This window comes from Nematostella vectensis, chromosome 7, assembly GCF_932526225.1.
Source record: "Nematostella vectensis chromosome 7, jaNemVect1.1, whole genome shotgun sequence".
In the NCBI taxonomy this organism is placed as follows: domain Eukaryota; kingdom Metazoa; phylum Cnidaria; class Anthozoa; order Actiniaria; family Edwardsiidae; genus Nematostella; species Nematostella vectensis.
Genome location: NC_064040.1, coordinates 9,449,374 through 9,471,936, shown reverse-complemented (window position 1 = coordinate 9,471,936; position 22,563 = coordinate 9,449,374). Strand labels below are relative to the sequence as shown.

Here is a 22,563-nt window from a genome sequence, read left to right as displayed (position 1 = left end):
GTGGATTGAAGTCGCGAATTTTTGTGAAACATTGCCAATAAAATTGCCTTAAAACTTAGAACATGCCTTGTTGTTGTCATATTTATGTGTAATATACGATCTTGGGGTTTTTTTGTAACGAAATATATGACTTCTCTCCCCCTACTAAGGAAAGAAACAAGGTTGGAGGCGCCATTTTCGGTAGCACTCAAATACCGTCGAAATTCGCGAGGAAAATACAACAAACGAAATATTTTTATCTCGCAGACCTATGCCAGGGTACACTTACATTCGATATGTGACAAAACATCCGAGCTAAATCATTTTCCCTGGCCGCTAGCCATTTTTTAAAACGAGTAAGCAGCGATTTGACAAACAACTTATAGCGCGAGGCTGTCACCGGCGCATTCGATACGGATTTCATAATTTTTTAGTGGGCTAAAATTCAGAACTATTAGTTTTCGAAGCAAGGTAAGTAATCTGTTATCTCTTATTTTTGTTTAATTTATATAACAGATTACTATGCGCCGATGACAGCCTTGCAGACTTTCCACCCCGCAGGCTATAAGTTGTTTGCTTCGCTCCGTGTTCAGCCAAGCGTACCTGAATAAATTTAAAAAAAATATCAACACTATAAGCCAATCCCTATGCTACTATAGTGTTTGTGTACGAGGTTCGGGGTGATCCCTTATTTTAGGTAATCCGGGATTACTGACCCCGTTGTCGTCACGCTAGTTCCGAGAATTGTTGACTCTGTTCAAAACCGCGTGAATTCTCGGAAAATCCGCATTCATCACCAGCAGCATGGAGACTTCTAGCACTACAGACCTCCACTACGACAGGAACCTCGATGTTGGCTACAAAATCCGTAAAGTCGGGTTCCCAGTTTTGGGGTTTCTATGTTTTGTGTTGTTGGTAGTTTGTATCGTTCTTGGTGTGTTGTACTATCAAGCGAAAGCATTGAAGAACGACAAACCTGCTGAAGTTGTGAAGTATGACATCTGTGATACAGACGAGTGTTTTTATCTGGGGATGGGTGAGTATCAGCAATCAATAGTAGCTATGTAGATAGACGGTATTCATCGTATAAATCCCGTTTTATTTTTGGCCTGCGGTGAAAGAAGCCGTGTTTTTACTGGGTTTTGCGTTAATTTTTTTACTGCCTTCTAACTCTTTGTTTGTTCGGACTTTTCGTCTCGAAAACAGTCTCTAGACAGATTTGGTTCCATATTTTATAGAATTGACGTAGTAAAAGTATCGTTCTACTAGAACCTGTCGAGGACTGTTTAAATCATTCACAAAAAGCTTTCCGTTGACGAATAAAGATGATAATTTAATCACATAATCTTCTGCATTTTGTAGGTCAATTTTCCGTTATGTTTAAGATTTGGAAGTGGCAGCTATTATTTGCATTAACAGCTTTCGGTTCTCGGTCCATTGCGTCTACTTCCCGGGGTGCAAAGCGCGAAAATGCCGTACATACCTCGACGAGGGTACATAAGTACCCCCCCAAAACGGCGTAAAGTCCACTTCCGGTTCGCAATAGACGTGCTTATGTAGACAAAACTACAAAGCAAAAGGGAATTAAATTTTAAAAAAGGCATTCTAGAACACTCTGGTACATGATAAATCAAAAAGTCAAACTTTTTTTAAACTAGATACGATAAAAAACGTCCCGTGGAGATACTGGAAACTAAGGTTTCTGTCGTTCTCTCGAAAGTAAACTGTTTCGATGATTTTGGGTGAGTTCTCTGATAAATATCTGACCACCCCTGAAAGAACATAGAGGGATGTTTTATGCCTTTGGAGTATCTCCACGGAACGTATATTGTCGGATTTGTCTACATACCAGAGTGATCTAGCTTATGCTTCATAGTTTAACCCATTGACTCCTGGTTTTTTTGGAGCTGAATTTACAAAAAACAGACTGAAAACAGATACCTCCCCCCCTATTCTGAGTTTTATACAGCCCGTCAAAGTCAAACACAGCTGCACCTAGTCAGCGGTATCCAAGCTTTCCAACATTGCTTTGCGGTCCCCACTTTTAATCCCTCGTCGTTGTGCTGAAGCCAGCACAAGTTCATGGTTGCTTGTATTTTTCATAAAAAATACAGCTATGAGCATATTAGGAGAGTGTCTCAGGACATCATGAAGTCTTTTGGGGCATAATTGAGTGCTTTGCTTATGGATATTTGCAAGCAAAGGTGGATTCATGATGATTTTTTCTTGTTTGGCTTTGCCCGGATGAGAAAATAATTTTCTAATGAATCACCACAGCTCTCCTAAATGCTGTCTTTTCTAAAACCAAATTGATTGCAAAATTGTTTACACTGCTATTCTGGGTCTGTTTGACCTGGAATTGATTTGTTTGGCTTCGGGGTGAAAAGACTTATAAAAAACCATCTGACTTTGGGGAGAGGAGTGTTGACTGGCCCTCCCCTCGTGAGTTTTCCCCTGGATCTCCCAGAATGCTTTGCAATACGTAAAGATATTTTCGTGGTTGTACAATCCTTCAAGGAATGGACATTATGTTTTGAGGCCAAGGAAATGTACCTGGAGGATCAGAATAAAGGTATCTATTTGTGTCTTGAGCTGTGTTTGCTGATCTCTCTCCCTTGTGTGGTATTTTGAGCGTTTTATTGAGAGGGGTGATTCTGCTTTTCTCTCCTTGTTCGATTTGAGATTTGTCAAAGAACCTATGCTATTATTTGGCTTAAGAGTAGATGCCAACACCTTGGTTGGATGCATATCTGCAAGACCATTTATCCCTTAGACTGATGCCTGAGTATCTTCATCTTGTTGTGTTTATTTTGAATTTATGAATTTTTTGGGTTGTGGGTACTTCCCCAAGCCGGTACAGGCCGGTTGAGGGGTCAATGTGTTTATCTACAAAAGAGCACGCCTATTGAGAACCGAAAGTGGACCTTCGGCCGTTGTGGGGGTGCGTTCCCTGCACCCTCCCCCCCCCCCCAACCCTGCTTACGGGCCTGATTTCTATCGGGGTTTGAGTCATCAAACAGTTCGATTAACTAGCGCGATTCTCTTGCAATCTTTGTTACCCAATACTCTCGTATAATGGACTTCTCTGATTGGCTATTTTTTACCGTCTCAAATAACATTTTAAAAGTGTTTTGTTAAGATGTTGGAAGTATTCAATAATCTTGGTTCATAGCGCCTTCTGCGAGCTCCTCAAAATTACCATTTCTAGTAGAAAAGCCTATTTTTTTTTTCAGGTATCCCCTAAAAATAACTGAGGCCCAATTTTGACCCCTACGAGGAGAATCTCTGAAGAACCCCCCAGGGGCCCAACTGACAAGATACTAAATAATCTATTAGAATCCACGGTTTTTAACAGGTCATCCGCTCTAAATTATCAGTCACATTCTCAAATTTGAAATGTTTTTCGCGTTTCCGTTTAAAAATCAATGGAGATTATTACGTAATCGACCGGAAGTAAAATACCGATAAATAACGGAAGTAAAATACCGATAAATACCGATCAAAATAAACAGGAAGAAAGCTCTTCTAGCAGGGTCGAGCACCAATTCTCGTCCTGAACTCATTAACGGCAGGGAGTTCGATCTGACTCTCGCGAAAGGGTTATTATCAGTACTGTTTAGGTCTAGTTATCTGGATAGCAGTTTTAAATTATTGTCAATTATTGTAATCACATCTGAAACTCGACATGCGCACTAGCAAAGCAAGAATGTAATGGGTGCGTTTTAGTCACAGCAGTCCAATGTCACTATGAGGCCTGGAGGCCTAGCCTACTAATATCAGGCGTTGTCGTTTGGGGGGTCTGGTACCGAGGAATCTTGTTTCTTTTTATAAACTTTCTCTTTAAACTAAAGATGGTCACAGTTACTGTTTTTCTCTTCTGATTACAAGTCATAAAGTTTACGAAGCCCCTGCGATACGACAACCTTAAAAATGACAAAAACCATGCAGCTTTTTCAACTAAGGAATCTATATTAGTTTCCTTATATGGAAGTGACCGCGTTTGGCTCAAACAACAATTTTTGGCTGAATTTTCTTGGTATGAGCCTGCGTAGCGGCTCAAGGAAAGGGGAGGAATGCCTGGGGCATAGAGAGGGGCCCCCCCTCCTCCTGCCCCGCGCCTTTTTCTTCCACCTCCCCCTGCGGAGCGCATTATCCAAGATGGGGGCCGTGTTTTCTGGGTTTTCGTGCCGGAAAAACTATGAAGGCCTACAGGCAGGCTACTTGAGGCCACACATCAAGTGAAGACACATCTCGTGCACACATTAATTTAAACTGGGGGTTTTAGTTTAGGATCTGTCCGAACCAGACATGTATAAATTTCCATGATTTAACCATACGATACGGACGTATGGAAAACTCCACCCGTGAAGTAAGATTTCTAAAAGAAGAATCGGTGGTTTTTCCAAAACTTTGGAAAAAAACAAACTTCTTTTAGAATACTCTTTACTTTACGGATAGAAATTTCCATACGTCCGATTTGGTAAAATCATGGGAATTTCTGGTTCGGACAGATCCTGAACTTACTTTGCCTGTCTGCAAAATGACAAGGTCGATTTATTGTGTAAAGGTATGTTTCTTTTCCGAAAGATGTCGCCAGAAAAAAAAACGTCAATCTTAACTACCACCCCTCCCCCAGGTTACGTAGTCTTGGATTTTCAAAGATTTTGTGATACATTTCCGGTAGATCTCGTAAAGACGTTGAATAAGAGTGTCGATCCATGCGAAGACTTCTATCGCTATGCTTGCGGTGGATGGCAGCACTCGAACCCACTCAAGGAGGATGAAACAGTGGTTACAGGTTTTAGCATTGTCCAAAACAGAAACCTCAATATTCTCAAGACAGCGCTGGAAAACGCACCATCCAACTACTCCAAGGTTAGAATTGTTTGACCTGGTTCTTTCCCGCTTAAAATCTTTTACCTCTCGCGGATCGCGGATAGTAGCACGCGAGTCTGACAAACCAAATATTGTAGTACTCGTCACGCGAATTACTGATTTAGAGCGAAACGCAGATTCTCAAAACGTGCCGGATCGCGGATTTATTATAATCGTGAGTACGAATTTTGCCGATTCTTGATCACAAATCACAATTTATGATTTTTGTTGCGCGATTCGGATTTAATCTCATCTTCCCCTATTCACCCATCCACCCCACACCCCTCCCCCCATTGATCTGGTATACCCTCTACAAGGGAGGCCCTACACGGTACTGGAAGAATGTTCTTACTAGGCTACAAGGTCGATAAAGTAATGACTTGACCGGCCTATAACGCCCAAAAATTCGTACGGCTACGCGTTCCTTTCACATGGGACCTTCCCTTAGCTTTCCCTTGCTGGACGAAAAAAGAGACAGCTAGCTCTGTACGAGATCCGTGTGAACAGTGTGAATAATTTTCACGTTAAGTAATAAAGCGATAGCATGCAACAATCAAAGCTCTGTATAAGTTTTTGAAAAAGGCTCAACTTTTTTTAACTTTTTCCACGAATCTCTTCAACAGAACGAAGCCGTGATGAAAACGGCGCGTGCGTACAATTCATGCATCGACATATCATCTATGGACGCCCGCGGTACCAAACCGCTAATAGACCTGATCAAACGCTACGGCGGGTGGAGCATCACGGGTAATTACAACAGCTCGATGGATTTATTGCAACGAATCGGGACCGTGGCACGTGACCTTAACGTCAACTCATTCATCGGTGTGCAAGCCAGGACTGATATCTACGATTCGTCCAGTACTATTCTAGAAGTGAGTCACGCGCGTGTTTACGCGTTATTAGTGCTTGTATATGGTCAAGTTAACGCGCAAAGTAAACAAGATTTTTATTTTTTTTAACATATTGTTATTTTTGTAGTTTATTCCAGCAACTCTAGGAATGAACTATGACTATTATCTAAGCGAGGAACAGGACAAGAAACAGGTAACTACTCAGTGGTCACGCCAGTCATGTATTGGTAACGCAATGGTCATGCCAGTCATGCATTGGTAACGCAATGGTCACGCCATTCATGTGTCGGTAACGCAATGGTCACGACAGACATTTATTCGTAACATAATGGTCACGCCAGTCATTTCTTGGTAACGCAATGCTTACGCCAGACATTTATTTGTTTATTGGTAACGCAATGGTCAAGCCAGTCATGTATTGCTTACGCAATGGTCACGACAGGCATTTATTCGTAACATAATGGTCACGGCAGTCATGTATTGGTAACGCAATAGTCACACAGACATTTATTAGTAACATAATGGTCACGCCAGTCATGTATCGGTAACGCAATGGTCACGCTAGTCATGTATTTATAACGCAATGGTCACGACAGACGTTTAGTAGTAACAAAATGGTCACGCCAGTCATTTTTTTAGTAACACAATGGTTACGCCAGTCATTTCTTGGTAACGCAATGGTTACGCCAGTCATTTCTTGGTAACGCAATGGTTACGCCAGTCATTTCTTGGTAACGCAATGGTTACGCCAGTCATTTATTGGTAACGCAATTGTCACGCCAGTCATTTATTGGTAACGCAATGGTCACGCCAGTCATTTATTGGTAACGCAATGGTTACGCCAGTCATTTATTGGTAACGCATTGGTTAAGCCAGTCATGTAAATGTAACGCAATCGTCACGCCAGTTGACAGTCATATCGCAAATTTCATATTCGTTAACTTAAAGTATCGTTGAAAAAAAAATTCTGGCCTAATAAAGCATTTGTGTTTTTAAATACTAGGTCCTGTCGGCGTACTATGATTACATGACAGCCGTTGGTAAAGCCCTTGGAGGGTCAAAAGGTCAGCGCAAAATGGCCGACATCTATTCATTTGAAATGAAACTTGCCAAGGTTGGTATTATAATAAAGAAGTCATAGGCACCGTAAAAAAATGATCTTATCCGCGTACAAGGCAAAGACTAAATGGCCTTATCCGCGCACAAGGCAAAGACTAAATGACCTTATCCGCGCACAAGGCGAAGACTAAATGACTTTATCCGCGCACAAGGCAAGGAGTAAATGACCTTATCCGCGCACAAGCCATAGAGTAAATGACCTTATCCGATCACAAAGCGAAGACTTAAAGCTAGATCCGCCCCTGGTCTATTAAAGAACGTATTTTACACAGATCGCTTTATCTCCTATTGGTTCACTTTCTTACATGTTTTACGCAGATCGCTAGCGGCAAGGACCCCGAAGATGAGTTGTTGGAATCGCTAGTGTCGCTGAAGCGACAACGGAAAAGCATACCAGACATGAGGAAGAGTCTCGACACATTCTGCACAAAAACAGGATTTCGAGTAAGCTTTTTCTTACGGCGCTTTCTTGAATTTTATAATTATATACCATTTGAAACCACTTTGACACCACAAGCTTAATAACACAATACATTACGTGCGGTATAAAAACGGCGTATCGCTAAGCTTGTATTAGTTCGTGGTACGTGGAACTCGGACTTAACGTTCAAAGTTAAATTACCCTGTGCGTCGTCAATCCAGACTCTTTTGGGCGCGGGACTAGTGCGTAAAAACCTAAAACTGTTTTCGTTATCGGAGCTTGTTTATTTTTCTTTTTGTTCTCGGATTGATTTTAAATGAAAGGTTTGGACTTTAAATGCCGACTTTAAAAATAAATGTCAAATACACTATAAAGAGTGCCCAAAACTACTCTACGTGTTGCAGTGGTCAACCATTAGTGATCTGCTGCGATTTGTGTTCAACAACCACATAGATGCCAGCTCTAAGGTACTGATGGTGAACGAAGCTTACTACACCCGACTATCGACTATATTCGACTCATACAGGTAATGTCCAAGGTCAGCATGGGACGTTTGCTTGTCTCGTTTGTATGTTTGCTTTAGCCTAGTCCCAGACGTTTTGACCGGGTTTCCTGTGGTGGAATATTGAATTTGCGAGATTATCCCTGACCCATCTCCTCGCGGTTCATTTCGAGGACGGGATACCCGATTCTCGGATAACTCGAACAGAAACACAAATAAATCGAAATTTTGGTTCTATCATTTCATCCCTTTATCCCCCGATCTTTATTCTTCTTACTCCTGAAAAAAGGTCGCTCATGGTTTCAAACAGTAGAATAAAAAAGTTACCTCCCGGTTACCACCAGCCCTCCACCCGCTTCCCAGATGTTATTGGTAATACAGGGCTGCACCCAGGGGGGTGCGAACGCAACCCCCACAACGGCCGAAAGTCCACTATCGGTCCTCAATAAACGTGCTATTTGTAGACAAAACTATAAAGCATAAGCTAGGTCACTCTCTATGTCACCAATACATAAGTCAGAATTTTTTGTAGCCAAATCCGGCGATAAACGTCCGTTAGAGATACTACAAAGGCATAAACAAGTCCCTTTTTGTTTTTTCAGGGGTGGTCAGCTTTTTATCAGAGAACTCCCCCCCGGGAAAAATTAGGTCCATTTTTTCGGATTTCGCACCCCCCCAAGAAAAATCCTGGGTACCGGCCTGTAATACATACACAAGCGTAACATACACTAAGTCACAGTATACTAAACATTTGTAAACATTGGTAAAAAGTAACGTAGTGCCAAAAACGGGATTTTAAAAATTTCCCTTTTTCATACCCGTCGGGAGCTTATAAGAGCTCTGTTTTTAAAATTACATTTTAAACTTTTTCAAAAAACAAAGAAATGTTGTTCGTTCTGTGTTCGGCCCCTATAACTCGAACCCGCGCTCATTCGTAAAGCTAAACTGCTGCAAGCTCAAATGTTTTTGTCCCCTTCAGAGTTTAAATTTATGTGGATGTACTGTACATAACATTCCCGTCTTTCCCCTCAGGCGCTTGGATCCAGGAATCATTGCAGACTACGTAATGTGGCGCGTCTTAGATAAATACATTGACACGTTGCCAAGCAGCATTTCATCTCTGAAACTTCCATTCTTTAAAGCCCTTGGTGAGGACATTAACACCCCTCGATGGAAAGACTGCATCAAAAACATGCTGGACGTGGCCACCATGCCCCTTGGACTTCTCTTTATTGATACTCACTTCGATGACGCGACGAAAAAAAGCGTGGAAGAGATGACGGAGCTCGTTCGTCAGTCTTTTATTGACAGGCTGCCGGTTCAGTACTGGATGGATGCTGCTACACAGAAACAAGCAAAAGATAAGGTAACTATGGGGATGTATAAGCTTCCCACATAAGACAAGGAAACAATGAGGATGTTTAGACTTCCCTCCTAAGACAAGGTAACTATGGGGATGCATAGCCTTCCCCCTAAGACAAGGTAACAATGGAGATGCATAAGTTTCTCCCTAAGACAAGGTAACAATGGGAAAGCATAAGTTTCCCCCTAAGACAAGGTAACAATGGGGGTGTATAAGCTTCCCCCCTAAGACAAGGTAACAATGGGGATGCAAAGGCTTCCCTCCCTAAGACAAAGTAACAATGGGGGTGTATAAGCTTCCCCTAAGACAAGGTAACAATGGGGATGCATAGGCTTTCCCCTAAGACAAGGTAACAATGGGGATGCATAAGTTTCTCCCTAAGACAAGGTAACAATGGGGATGCATAAGTTTCTCCCTACGACAAGGTAACAATGGGAATGTATAGGCTCCTCCCTAAGACAAGGTAACAATGGGGATGCATAGGCTTTCCCCTAAGACAAGGTAACAATGGGGATGCATAAGTTTCTCCCTAAGACAAGGTAACAATGGGGATGTATAGGCTCCTCCCTAAGACAAGGTAACAATGGGGATGCATAAGTTTCTCCCTAAGACAAGGTAACAATGGGGATGCATAAGCTTCCCCCCTAAGACAAGGTAACAATGGGCATGCATAGGCTTCCCCCTAAGACAAAGTAACAATGGGGATGTATAGGCTTCCCCCTAAGACAAGGTAACAATGGGCATGCATAAGTTTCTCCCTACGACAAGGTAACAATGGAATTGTATAGGCTCCTCCCTAAGACAAGGTAACAATGAGGATGCATAAGTTTCTCCCTAAGACAAGATAACAATGGGGATGCATAAGCTCCCCCCTAAGACAAGGTAACAATGGGGATGCATAAGTTTCTCCCTAAGACAAGGTAACAATGGGGATGCATAAGTTTCCCCCTAAGACAAGGTAACAATGGGGATGCATAAGTTTCCCCCTAAGACAAGGTAACAATAGGCATGCATAGGCTTCCCCCTAAGACAAGGTAACAATGGGGATGCATAAGTTTCTCCCTATGACAAGGTAACAATGGGAATGTATAGGCTTCTCCCTAAGACAAGGTAACAATGGGGATGCATAAGTTTCTCCCTAAGACAAGATAACAATAGGGATGCATAAGCTCCCCCCTAAGACAAGGTAACAATGGGGATGCATAAGTTTCTCCCTAAGACAAGGTAACAATGGGGATGTATAGGCTCCCCCCTTAGACAAGGTAACAATGGGGATGTATAAGCTCCTCCCTAAGACAAGGTAACAATGGGGATGCATATGTTTCTCCCTAAGACAAGGTAGTAATGGAGATGCATAAGACAAGGTAACAATGGGGATGCATAAGTTTCTCCCTAAGACAAGGTAACAATGGAGATGCATAAGTTTCTCCCTAAGTTTCTCCCCCAACAATGGGGATGCAAAGGTTTCCCCCTAAGACAAGGTAACAATGGGGATGTATAATCTCCTCCCTAAGACAAGGTAACAATGGGGATGTATAAGCTCCCCCCTAAGACAAGGTAACAATGGGGATGCAAAAGTTTCCCCCTAAGACAAGGTAACAATGGGGATGCATAAGTTTCTCCCTATGACAAGGTTACAATGGGGATGCATAAGTTTCTCCCTAAGACAAGGTAACAATGGGGATGCATAAGTTTCTCCCTAAGACAAGGTAACAATGGGGATGCATAAGCTCCTCCCTTAAGACAAGGTAACAATGGGGATGTATAAGTTTCTCCCCTAAGACAAGGTAACAATGGGGATGTATAAGCTCCTCCCTAAGACAAGGTAACAATGGGGATGTATAAGTTTCTCACTAAGACAAGGTAACAATGGGGATGCATAAGTTTCTCACTAAGACAAGGTAACAATGGGGATGTATAAGCTTCTCCCTTAGACAAGGTAACAATGGGGATGCATAAGCTCCTCCCTACGACAAGGTAACAATGGGGATGTATAAGTTTCTCACTAAGACAAGGTAACAATGGGGATGTATAAGTTTCTCCCCTAAGACAAGGTAACAATGGGGATGTATAAGCTCCTCCCTAAGACAAGGTAACAATGGGGATGTATAAGTTTCTCACTAAGACAAGGTAACAATGGGGATGCATAAGTTTCTCCCTTAGACAAGGTAACAATGGGGATGCATAAGCTCCTCCCTTAAGACAAGGTAACAATGGGGATGCATAAGCTCCTCACTAAGACAAGGTAACAATGGGGATGCATAAGTTTCTCACTAAGACAAGGTAACAATGGGGATGTATAAGCTTCTCCCTTAGACAAGGTAACAATGGGGATGCATAAGCTCCTCCCTTAAGACAATGTAACAATGGGGATGCATAAGCTCCTCCCTTAAGACAATGTAACAATGGGGATGCATAAGCTCCCCCCTTAAGACAATGTAACAATGGGGATGCATAAGCTCCCCCCTTAAGACAATGTAACAATGGGGATGCATAAGCTCCTCCCTTAAGACAATGTAACAATGGGGATGCATAAGCTCCCCCCTTAAGACAATGTAACAATGGGGATGCATAAGCTCCCCCCTTAAGACAAGGTAACAATGGGGATGCATAAGTTTCTCACTAAGACAAGGTAACAATGGGGATGCATAAGTTTCTCACTAAGACAAGGTAACAATGGGGATGCATAAGCTCCCCCCTTAAGACAATGTAACAATGGGGATGCATAAGCTCCTCCCTTAAGACAATGTAACAATGGGGATGTATAAGCTTCTCCCTTAGACAAGGTAACAATGGGGATGCATAAGCTCCTCCCTTAAGACAATGTAACAATGGGGATGCATAAGCTCCTCCCTTAAGACAATGTAACAATGGGGGTGCATAAGCTCCCCCCTTAAGACAATGTAACAATGGGGATGCATAAGCTCCTCCCTTAAGACAAGGTAACAATGGGGATGCATAAGCTCCCCCCTTAAGACAATGTAACAATGGGGATGCATAAGCTCCTCCCTTAAGACAATGTAACAATGGGGATGCATAAGCTCCTCCCTTAAGACAATGTAACAATGGGGATGCATAAGCTCCCCCCTTAAGACAATGTAACAATGGGGATGCATAAGCTCCTCCCTTAAGACAATGTAACAATGGGGATGTATAAGCTCCTCCCCTTAGACAAGGTAACAATAGGGATGTATAAGCTCCTCCCTTAAGACAATGTAACAATTGGGATGCATAAGCTCCCCCCTTAGACAAGGTAACAATGGGGATGTATAAGCTCCTCCCTAAGATAAGGTAACAATGGGGATGCATAAGCTCCTCCCCTTAGACAAGGTAACAATGGGGATGTATAAGCTCCCCCCTTAGACAAGGTAACAATGGGGATGTATAAGCTCCTCCCTAAGACAAGGTAACAATGGGGATGCATAAGCTCCTCCCTACGACAAGGTAACAATGGGGATGTATAAGTTTCTCCCCTAAGACAAGGTAACAATGGGGATGCATAAGTTTCTCCCCTAAGACAAGGTAACAATGGGGATGCATAAGTTTCTCCCCTAAGACAAGGTAACAATGGGGATGCATAAGTTTCTCACTAAGACAAGGTAACAATGGGAAAGCATAAGTTTCTCCCTAAGATAAGGTAACAATGGGGATGCATAAGTTTCTCACTAAGACAAGGTAACAATGGGGATGTATAAGCTCCTCACTAAGACAAGGTAACAATGGGGATGCATAAGTTTCTCACTAAGACAAGGTAACAATGGGGATGTATAAGCTTCTTCCTTAGACAAGGTAACAATGGGGATGCATAAGCTCCTCCCTTAAGACAATGTAACAATGGGGATGCATAAGCTCCTCCCTTAAGACAATGTAACAATGGGGATGCATAAGCTCCCCCCTTAAGACAATGTAACAATGGGGATGCATAAGCTCCTCCCTTAAGACAAGGTAACAATGGGGATGCATAAGCTCCCCCCTTAAGACAATGTAACAATGGGGATGCATAAGCTCCTCCCTTAAGACAATGTAACAATGGGGATGTATAAGCTCCTCCCCTTTGACAAGGTAACAATAGGGATGTATAAGCTCCTCCCTTAAGACAATGTAACAATTGGGATGCATAAGCTCCCCCCTTAGACAAGGTAACAATGGGGATGTATAAGCTCCTCCCTAAGATAAGGTAACAATGGGGATGCATAAGCTCCTCCCCTTAGACAAGGTAACAATGGGGATGTATAAGCTCCCCCCTTAGACAAGGTAACAATGGGGATGTATAAGCTCCTCCCTAAGACAAGGTAACAATGGGGATGTATAAGCTCCCCCCTTAGACAAGGTAACAATGGGGATGTATAAGCTCCCCCCTTAGACAAGGTAACAATGGGGATGTATAAGTTTCTCCCTTAGACAAGGTAACAATGGGGATGCATAAGTTTCTCCCTAAGACAAGGTAACAATGGGGATGCATAAGTTTCTCCCTTAGACAAGGTAACAATGGGGATGCATAAGCTCCTCTCTAAGACAAGGTAACAATGGGGATGCATAAGCTCCTCCCCTTAGACAAGGTAACAATGGGGATGTATAAGCTCCCCCCTTAGACAAGGTAACAATGGGGATGTATAAGCTCCTCCCTAAGACAAGGTAACAATGGGGATGTATAAGCTCCCCCCTTAGACAAGGTAACAATGGGGATGTATAAGCTCCCCCCTTAGACAAGGTAACAATGGGGATGTATAAGCTCCCCCCTTAGACAAGGTAACAATGGGGATGTATAAGTTTCTCCCTTAGACAAGGTAACAATGGGGATGCATAAGTTTCTCCCTAAGACAAGGTAACAATGGGGATGCATAAGTTTCTCCCTAAGACAAGGTAACAATGGGGATGTATAAGCCCCCCCCTTAAGACAATGTAACAATGGGGATGTATAAGCTCCTCCCTAAGACAAGGTAACAATGGGGATGCATAAGTTTCTCCCTAAGACAAGGTAACAATGGGGATGTATAAGCTCCCCCCTTAGACAAGGTAACAATGGGGATGTATAAGCTCCTCTCTAAGACAAGGTAACAATGGGGATGTATAAGCCCCCCCCCTTAGACAAGGTAACAATGAGGATGTATAAGCTCCTCCCTAAGACAAGGTAACAATGGGGATGCATAAGCTCCCCCCTTAGACAAGGTAACAATGGGGATGTATAAGCTCCTCCCTAAGACAAGGTAACAATGGGGATGTATAAGCCCCCCCCTTAGACAAGGTAACAATGAGGATGTATAAGCTCCCCCCTTAGACAAGGTAACAATGGGGATGTATAAGCTCCTCCCTAAGATAAGGTAACAATGGGGATGTATAAGCTCCTCCCTAAGACAAGGTAACAATGGGGATGTATAAGCTCCCCCCTTAGACAAGGTAACAATGAGGATGCATAAGCTCCTCCCTAAGACAAGGTAACAATGGGGATGTATAAGCTCCTCTCTAAGACAAGGTAACAATGGGGATGCATAAGCTCCCCCCTTAGACAAGGTAACAATGGGGATGTATAAGCTTCCCCCTAAGACAAGGTAACAATGGCCATGATATTCTTTGTATCACTTTTTTCGGTTTCAGGCTCTTGCAATTAAAGTTGACATTGGCTATCCACCGTTCATCCGGGACCCGGAAAAACTTGCCGCCATGTACCGAGAGGTGTGTTATCAGTTGCTTGACTGGTTTTGATAGTATTCACGATAATGATGTGTTGGTGGTTCCGTGGGTTCAGTAAGTGGTGGAAATGGAGCTGTTGTTCTCGTTGGTAGTTGTTGGTAATGGTAGTGGTGATTGTGCTGATTGGGGTTGTTGTTGGTAATGGTAGTGGTGATGGTGCTGATTGGGGTTGTTGTTGGTGCAGATAAAGTTGTTTGTTGTCGATAATGGTGTTGATGGGGTTGTTGTTGATGATGATGGTGTTGATGGGGCTGTTAGCTAATTTAATTGTGATAAAGCAAATGCCGCTCAAGTTACAACATGTGAATGATTGTTTAAGCGTGTTCACTGATCTGTAATAGTTTGTATCCACAGGTTAATATATCCGATGACTGGTTTGAGAATTTAATATCGGCCAATCGATTCGTTCGTCTGCAGAACATAAACTCTTACGGGAATCCTGTGGACAAAGATCAGTAAGTACATGACAAAGCCATCGATTTTTTTTATAGCAATGATGACATCACTGATGACATCACAGTGGGGATCTAGCGGGAGGGTGAGGGCGATGCTGCAGCTACAGTTTACAAGTTTTAACTCTCGCCATATGCTTGATATATTGTTCTGAGTAATTATTTCGAAGAGAGTATGTATCTTCTTGCTGATACCTTTTTTATCTTTTATTAATCTTTTCTTGTGTTTTTTTTTTCAAGATCTTTACGCTAAATTTTCTTGAACTTTTCTCAAGCGTTTCTTATTCTTTTAGTTAAACTTATCTGGATCTTTTCTTGTTGTTATTTTTTTTCTGGAACTTTTCGTTTAACTTGTCTTGATCTTTCGTTGAACTCTGGAATTCTTTCGTTGATTCTAGATCTTAGGGATGGCAATGTTGTCGATAACGATAGGGCGTAATGAATGACGATAGCAGCTGCTTAAGCGTTGTTGCTAATAAAATAACGCGAGCGATGACTGTTCTAGGAGAGGGGAGGTGATGCCCAATTTTTGGTAGATAATCTTTTGAATGCAGAACTATCACAATGCCAACAACATGATGGATTATGACGAAAGCAATAAGGCTTCTAAGTTCAAACGTCGTATTATCCATGAGCCGTATTCAATGCAAATGCAAAAGCCTATGCTTTCTTAAACCAAAGTTGTATTCTAAGGATGGAATTGCAAAGGTAAATATATTTTGATGATTACGTAGATAGTGATGATTAGGCGAGTGATGATTTCGATGACGATAATAACCCTAGTCGCGATATTGCAGGTGGTTCTACAGTCCCGCCCGAGTCAATGGATATTACTCCCCACAGCAGAACAGGATAGGTTCGCCCGAAGTGCTTGGCACGGCATGATCCGAGACGAAATTCTTTGTCGTTCACAAGCGAGAACATATGCCCCGATGCCTCGACAAAAAATATCACTGGCACCAACTTCAGAGAAGACAAATTCAGAACATGCCGTGTCAAGAAGTTCATCTTGGTTTTGTGTTTTGGTGTAGTTATAGGATAATATACCAATATTATTGTCATTTTTGTTTTTAAGTCTTTCTTGCTGGGATCATCCAACCACCCTTTTATGAGCCTAAATATCCAAGGTGAGATCTCAGCTTGGCTTGATAGCTGAAAAAGGTGTATCGATTTGCCGTTCCTATTTGTGTTCCAGGCTATAAGGTTATAATTCGCATCTCTTTGCTTTTACCGTGCTATTAAATTTGCCAAGCTCACACTTGGGCCTAGAGTGGTGGATTGCATGTACGATCCCTGTTATTTCATATGTCTGTCTACCCTGGTCCCAGAGCCTCGAACGTCTCTCTATTTAGTGGCCACTAAATAGAGAGACGTTCGAGGCTCTGGAACCAGGGTAATGTCTGTCCGACCTTGCCCTCGTCTATACCTATTCTGTCGTTCGTTCATCTTTTAGGTATCTAAAGTACGGTGCCATCGGAATGGTAATCGGTCACGAGATTACGCACGGGTTCGACGGAACAGGTGATTCAGACTGGGCTCCAGCTATTAAATACATTATGGTTATAACATCACACACATATCATGGGCAAGGTTTACAGCCGTCCAAAACTGTTTAGCTCGTCTTACGATTAGGCCTTGGACTTTAAAAAAGCTAGCTTTCGGTAATGACAGTAACATGGGGGGATGGTAACAATGTCCGATGATTTTTTTAAACAGAAAACATTTTCAAAATTGTAAAAGCAGTGTGGTCATTGGATGTTTCTGATGTGACTGATAATTTAGGGCGGATGGCCTATAAGATTCTTTTGCCTTTGTAGATTTTCGTCCGCCTGCCGGAAGTAAGCTGGTGTATACTGCTGTGATTGTAGACTTTGACTTGCAGCAAGTCAAGTGCGATTGCCGCTTTAATTAATGGTGTATGTGATATTTTTTTCTTTTTTTTTCCAGGCCGCTTGTATGACAAGTATGGTAACCTCAGGGAATGGTGGTCAGCGGGGTCAAGCTATAACTTCATGCGTAAAGCGTCCTGCATCGTGAATCAGTACGACACGTACAAAGTGTTTGATAAATATGTAAGTTTGAAAACAGGGACTTATTTTCAGTTTCCTTCAAACTTTAGCCTACCTGTCAACTCTCCAGCATTAGGGGGTTACCCCTTTCCCGCGTGAAGCACCAAATCTTCCGCTAGTGAATTTAAATAACGCTTCGGAAAATCCTTCTATAGAAAATCAATATTATGCCTATTTTCTAAAGTAACGCAAAATAATAGTTACTTGTGTAGCGCTACTTATCCAACACGCAAGCGAAATCTATATTGTGCGCGAGAGCTTTCTCAACGACAAACGTCTGCTGATTGGCTCAATAATAACAGGAAGGCTATTTAGCTGCTTTAGTTTGTGAGTGAGGGTACACTCCATCCCACTACCCCCCCAAAAAAAATTCTCAAGTCTTGAGATTTTCTGGTGTTGACAGGTATGCTTTAGAAGCACATTTTTGCGCATTCTCATTTTAATAGGATAATTATGAGGATAATTAGTAGGATACTCTTCAAATTTAAAAGACAATATTATTCTAAATTATTTATACCATGTCAACTTCAACTCCATGGGGACCGACTTAATGTGGACAAATACTCAAACTTATACCATTCAAGCACGTAACAATGCAAAAACACGAAAAAATATCTTGGTCGTTCTAAAGAATCTCTTGATGACGATTTTTAATTTTTGACAACACGACGGTTCAGGCAACTAAGCAACCCATTGTGTTTTACCACAGGTTAATGGAACAAAAACCCTAAATGAGAACATTGCTGATAATGGTGGAATCAAACTTGCTTATGAGGTAGATATTCCCTAAATTAATCACGGTCATGATTGACACCACAAATACTCATTACCCAGCAACTGAGGAATATAAAAATGATGCTATAACTTAATAGGCCTCTGAAAATGTAGTCATCATCATCTTCGTCTTCAATGGAATGTCATCATAATCACCCTTAATCGACACCATCATTGTTGTTACCAACACCCTCATTTAAATCATCATCGTTCTCATAACCCCCATCAGTCACCTGAGCCTTTCCAAATATTAATGACTTTATAAACTCTGACGTAAAAACAACGCGAACGCTGACCGTTCTAGATAGAACTCCTTTGTTTAATGTTTCGCTTTAATGATAAATAAAGTCATGCACACTTGTAGCAGTGTAGTTTCGTTTCGGGGGAATTAAATAGGTCACCCAGTTTGCCACGTACGCGCATGCCCGCTATGCTGTCATCCAGCCGAGTCCCAGGCGTTCTATTGGGTTCCCTGTGGTAAGGTCTCTTGTGGATGGTAAGAGTTGTGAACCATCTGTGGTTGAGCTCGTCCCAGCCCCCAGGCTACCTCATGGTTCATCTCCGAGCACAGGAAACCCGGTAAGAACACCTAGGACTAGGCTGAACCACCTTTATTTTCACACTCATCATCACTTTGAGCCTTAGTCATCATTATAATATAATTATTTATTTTAACTATAATAACATCAGAATAACCACTCCGTCATCATCACTGATACCAGCATCAAATCAAGTAAAAATACGCGTTTCTGTTTTACTTTAGGCCTATATGAAGTGGACCAAAATACATGGAAATGAAAAAATCCTCCCTGGCCTAGCTCTCAGCCCAGAACAGCTGTTCTTTGTAGGATTTGCTCAGGTGAATATTTACAGTTGTTAGATGTAAGGGTGTAAAGGTAATAAGTAGATAAAACTTGATTCACCAAATTTGATCACTTTATCTTTTAGCCTTGGTGCAGCATCTACAAAAAGTCAGCTGCCTACAGGCAACTCCAGACAGACCCTCACAGCTTTCCTGAGTACAGGTAAGACAGCATGCATACAAGCAACTCCAGACAGATTCTATCAGCTTTCCTGAGTACAGGTAAGACAGCATGCATACAAGCAACTCCAGACAGACCCTCACAGCTTTCCTGAGTACAGGTAAGACAGCATGCATACAAGCAACTCCAGACAGATTCTATCAGCTTTCCTGAGTACAGGTAAGACAGCATGCATACAAGCAACTCCAGACAGATTCTATCAGCTTTCCTGAGTACAGGTAAGACAGCATGCATACAGGCAACTCCAGACAGACCCTCACAGCTTTCCTAAGTACAGGTAAGACAGCATGCATACAAGCAACTCCAGACAGACCCTCACAGCTTTCCTGAGCACAGGTAAGACAGCATGCATACAAGCAACTCCAGACAGACCCTCACAGCTTTCCTGAGTACAGGTAAGACAGCATGCATACAAGCAACTCCAGACAGACCCTCACAGCTTTCCTGAGTACAGGTAAGACAGCATGCATACAAGCAACTCCAGAAAGACCCTCACAGCTTTCCTGAGTACAGGTAAGACAGCATGCATACAGGCAACTCCAGACAGACCCTCACAGCTTTCCTGAGTACAGGAAAGACAGCATGCATACAGGCAACTCCAGACAGACCCTCACAGCTTTCCTGAGTACAGGTAAGACAGCATGCATACAAGCAACTCCAGACAGACCCTCACAGCTTTCCTGAGTACAGGTAAGACAGCATGCATACAAGCAACTCCAGAAAGACCCTCACAGCTTTCCTGAGTACAGGTAAGACAGCATGCATACAGGCAACTCCAGACAGACCCTCACAGCTTTCCTGAGTACAGGAAAGACAGCATGCATACAGGCAACTCCAGACAGACCCTCGCAGCTTTCCTGAGTACAGGTAAGACAGCATGCATACAAGCAACTCCAGACAGATTCTATCAGCTTTCCAGAGAACCATCAGATAGCATACATACAGGCAACTCCAGGCAGATTCTATCCGCTTTCCAGAGAACCATCAGATAGCATACATACAGGCAACTCTAGGCAGATTCTATCCGCTTTCCAGAGAACCATCAGATAGCATACATACAGGCAAATCCAGGCAGATTCTATCCGCTTTCCAGAGAACCATCAGATAGCATACATACAGGCAACTCCAGGCAGATTCTATCTGCTTTCCAGAGAACCATCAGATAGCATACATACAGGCAAATCCAGGCAGATTCTATCCGCTTTCCAGAGAACCATCAGATAGCATACATACAGGCAACTCCAGGCAGATTCTATCCGCTTTCCAGAGAACCATCAGATAGCATACATACAGGCAAATCCAGACAGATTCTATCAGCTTTCCAGAGAACCATCAGATAGCATACATACAGGCAACTCTAGGCAGATTCTATCCGCTTTCCAGAGAACCATCAGATAGCATACATACAGGCAACTCCAGGCAGATTCTATCAGCTTTCCTGAGTACCATTTAATAGCATACATACAGGCAACAGACTCTAACAGTTTACCTGAGTACCATTAGATAACATGCATACAGGCAACAGCCTCTAACAGCTTTCCTGAGTACCATTACATAACATGCATACAGGGAACTCCTGGCAGACTATCAGCTTTCCTGAGTACCATTAGATAGCAGGCAACTCTAGGCAGATTCTCATAGCTTTCCTGAGAAAGTTAAGATAGTCTTCTCATCTGTAAGGGTTCTTCTGGAATTACTTTACTACACAGAACTAGCAGCACTAAAATTTTAATTTACAATATTATGTTGTTATATCTTTGCAGGGTGTTTGGTTCACTTGCAAACTTTGACAAGTTCTCCAAAGCATTCAAATGCTCTTCAAAAAGCCGCATGAATCCTACTTCTAAGTGCAGTGTATGGTAAACATACAGTAACAGTTTTTTATTTTGTATTTGAAATAAGTATGAGTTTTAGAGTAAAGGGAAATTTCATCCCTAATACTGTTAAGTTTAGTTACTGAATTAATCACAAATAAAACTTCCTTTGGAAAATGTGCTGTATATCATTATTCATCAAGTATTATGAGCTAAAAAAGTATAGCAGACAACCACATCATACAAAGCCCATGAACAACACTTATTGTATTGTTTGAATCCACTTGAGCCTGATTGCATTTTATGAGTTTGAATCAAGTAATTTAGGGACCATCCAAAGAAACAGAAGTTCTACAATAATAACAAATTTTCCTTACAACAAAAAAGATATTGCCCTTTCATTGTGTTCTCCCTAGCTTACACATAGAACAAATAATAAGCATTGCTGCAGCAATTCAACCATCAACTTTTTCCTAAAATTACTACATTTACCCGTGTAGCTCCCTCTCCGTTGATAGGGATTTAAACAGAGAGAAAACTTGAAATCACATTGAACCATGATACCGTTTAAACAAGCAAGTACACAGTGGGTAGGAAAGAGTGCGCACGTACCCCATCGGTCACCAAAAATGGGGTCATTTCTTATTGAAGGGTCGTCAAAAACTATCCTTATTTCATGATACCTATGAATGTTCATCACCGCTCAGCCAACCCTTGGTAGGCGCCTGCGATAAATTCCACTAACTAACTTAGTAGGTCTGTAGGCTGGATTTGTTTTTGTTTTTTAATAATCTTCTCTTCTGTGAGTTGTGAACAGGGTATTTTACCGAAGTGATACAACTCACAAAAACCCCAGCAAACCCTTACAGTGTCACTGTTATGAAAACCAGATATAATATTCATGTATGTCGTAAAGTTGTATACGTCGATCTGTATGCTAGCTTAAAGCAAGCTTCTCCACGTCATTTCACACTTCAGTCATTTGCCCCCTCAAGCCAAGGTTCATAATTTGTCTGCTTGCCTTCCTTTCCATTATGAGTCTTTCTTTTCTGCTTCTCCAGCTAACGCCGAATCGATACCAACTTTTTTCAACTCCCCGATAAGATCCCCTTCCTGGTGCATTTTGATCATGATGTCGCACCCGCCGACAAATTCACCCCCGATGTAAACTTGCGGAATAGTCGGCCATTCAGAAAATTCTTTGATTCTACTTCTGAGTTCTTCATCGTCTAAAATATTGAAACTTGTAAACTTATCTACTCCATGCATGCGCAGAATCTGTACCACAGCGTTGCTAAACCCGCACATGGGCTGCGAAGGGACCCCCTTCATGAACACGACAACTTTGTCTTTTTTGACTGTTTCGCCAATCTTTTGGTCAGTCCATTTCTGTACAGCATCGCTAAAAGCTCTTAGACGAAGCCACAAAGCTGTATTGGAAGGCTGGGTCACAACACGAGAACACAGTACTCGCCTAAAAATCACGCTCATGGTTGGAAGCTTTGGAAAGATGGCGGCTGAAGGAATAAAAGTTACATAACCGTTCCCCTCCCCTTAGGGGTAGTGACTAAACTCACCCCTCCCCCAACAAGTCATGCAACTGTCGG

At 42.2% G+C, this 22,563-nt stretch overlaps 2 protein-coding genes across 2 annotated transcripts; one reads left to right on the top strand and one right to left on the bottom strand.

The window, feature by feature from the left end:
• The first annotated feature begins 643 nt into the window (after positions 1 to 643).
• LOC5504169 (endothelin-converting enzyme homolog) lies at positions 644 to 21,133 on the top strand. The gene is made up of 18 exons (XM_048729831.1): positions 644 to 1,015; positions 4,664 to 4,854; positions 5,478 to 5,729; positions 5,836 to 5,901; positions 6,712 to 6,822; positions 7,146 to 7,271; positions 7,653 to 7,774; positions 8,783 to 9,116; positions 14,709 to 14,786; positions 15,159 to 15,259; positions 16,054 to 16,112; positions 16,332 to 16,383; positions 16,710 to 16,777; positions 17,204 to 17,328; positions 18,035 to 18,100; positions 18,863 to 18,958; positions 19,048 to 19,124; positions 20,906 to 21,133. The coding sequence occupies exons 1-18, from the start codon at positions 784 to 786 to the stop codon at positions 21,003 to 21,005; spliced, it is 2,256 nt and encodes a 751-aa protein (XP_048585788.1). The 5' UTR covers positions 644 to 783; the 3' UTR covers positions 21,006 to 21,133.
• Positions 21,134 to 21,988: 855 nt separating this feature from the next.
• LOC5504182 (glutaredoxin-related protein 5, mitochondrial) lies at positions 21,989 to 22,447 on the bottom strand. The gene has a single exon (XM_001625062.3). It carries the CDS (start codon positions 22,445 to 22,447, stop codon positions 21,989 to 21,991), a length of 459 nt encoding a protein of 152 aa, XP_001625112.3.
• Between the last annotated feature and the right edge of the window lie 116 nt (positions 22,448 to 22,563).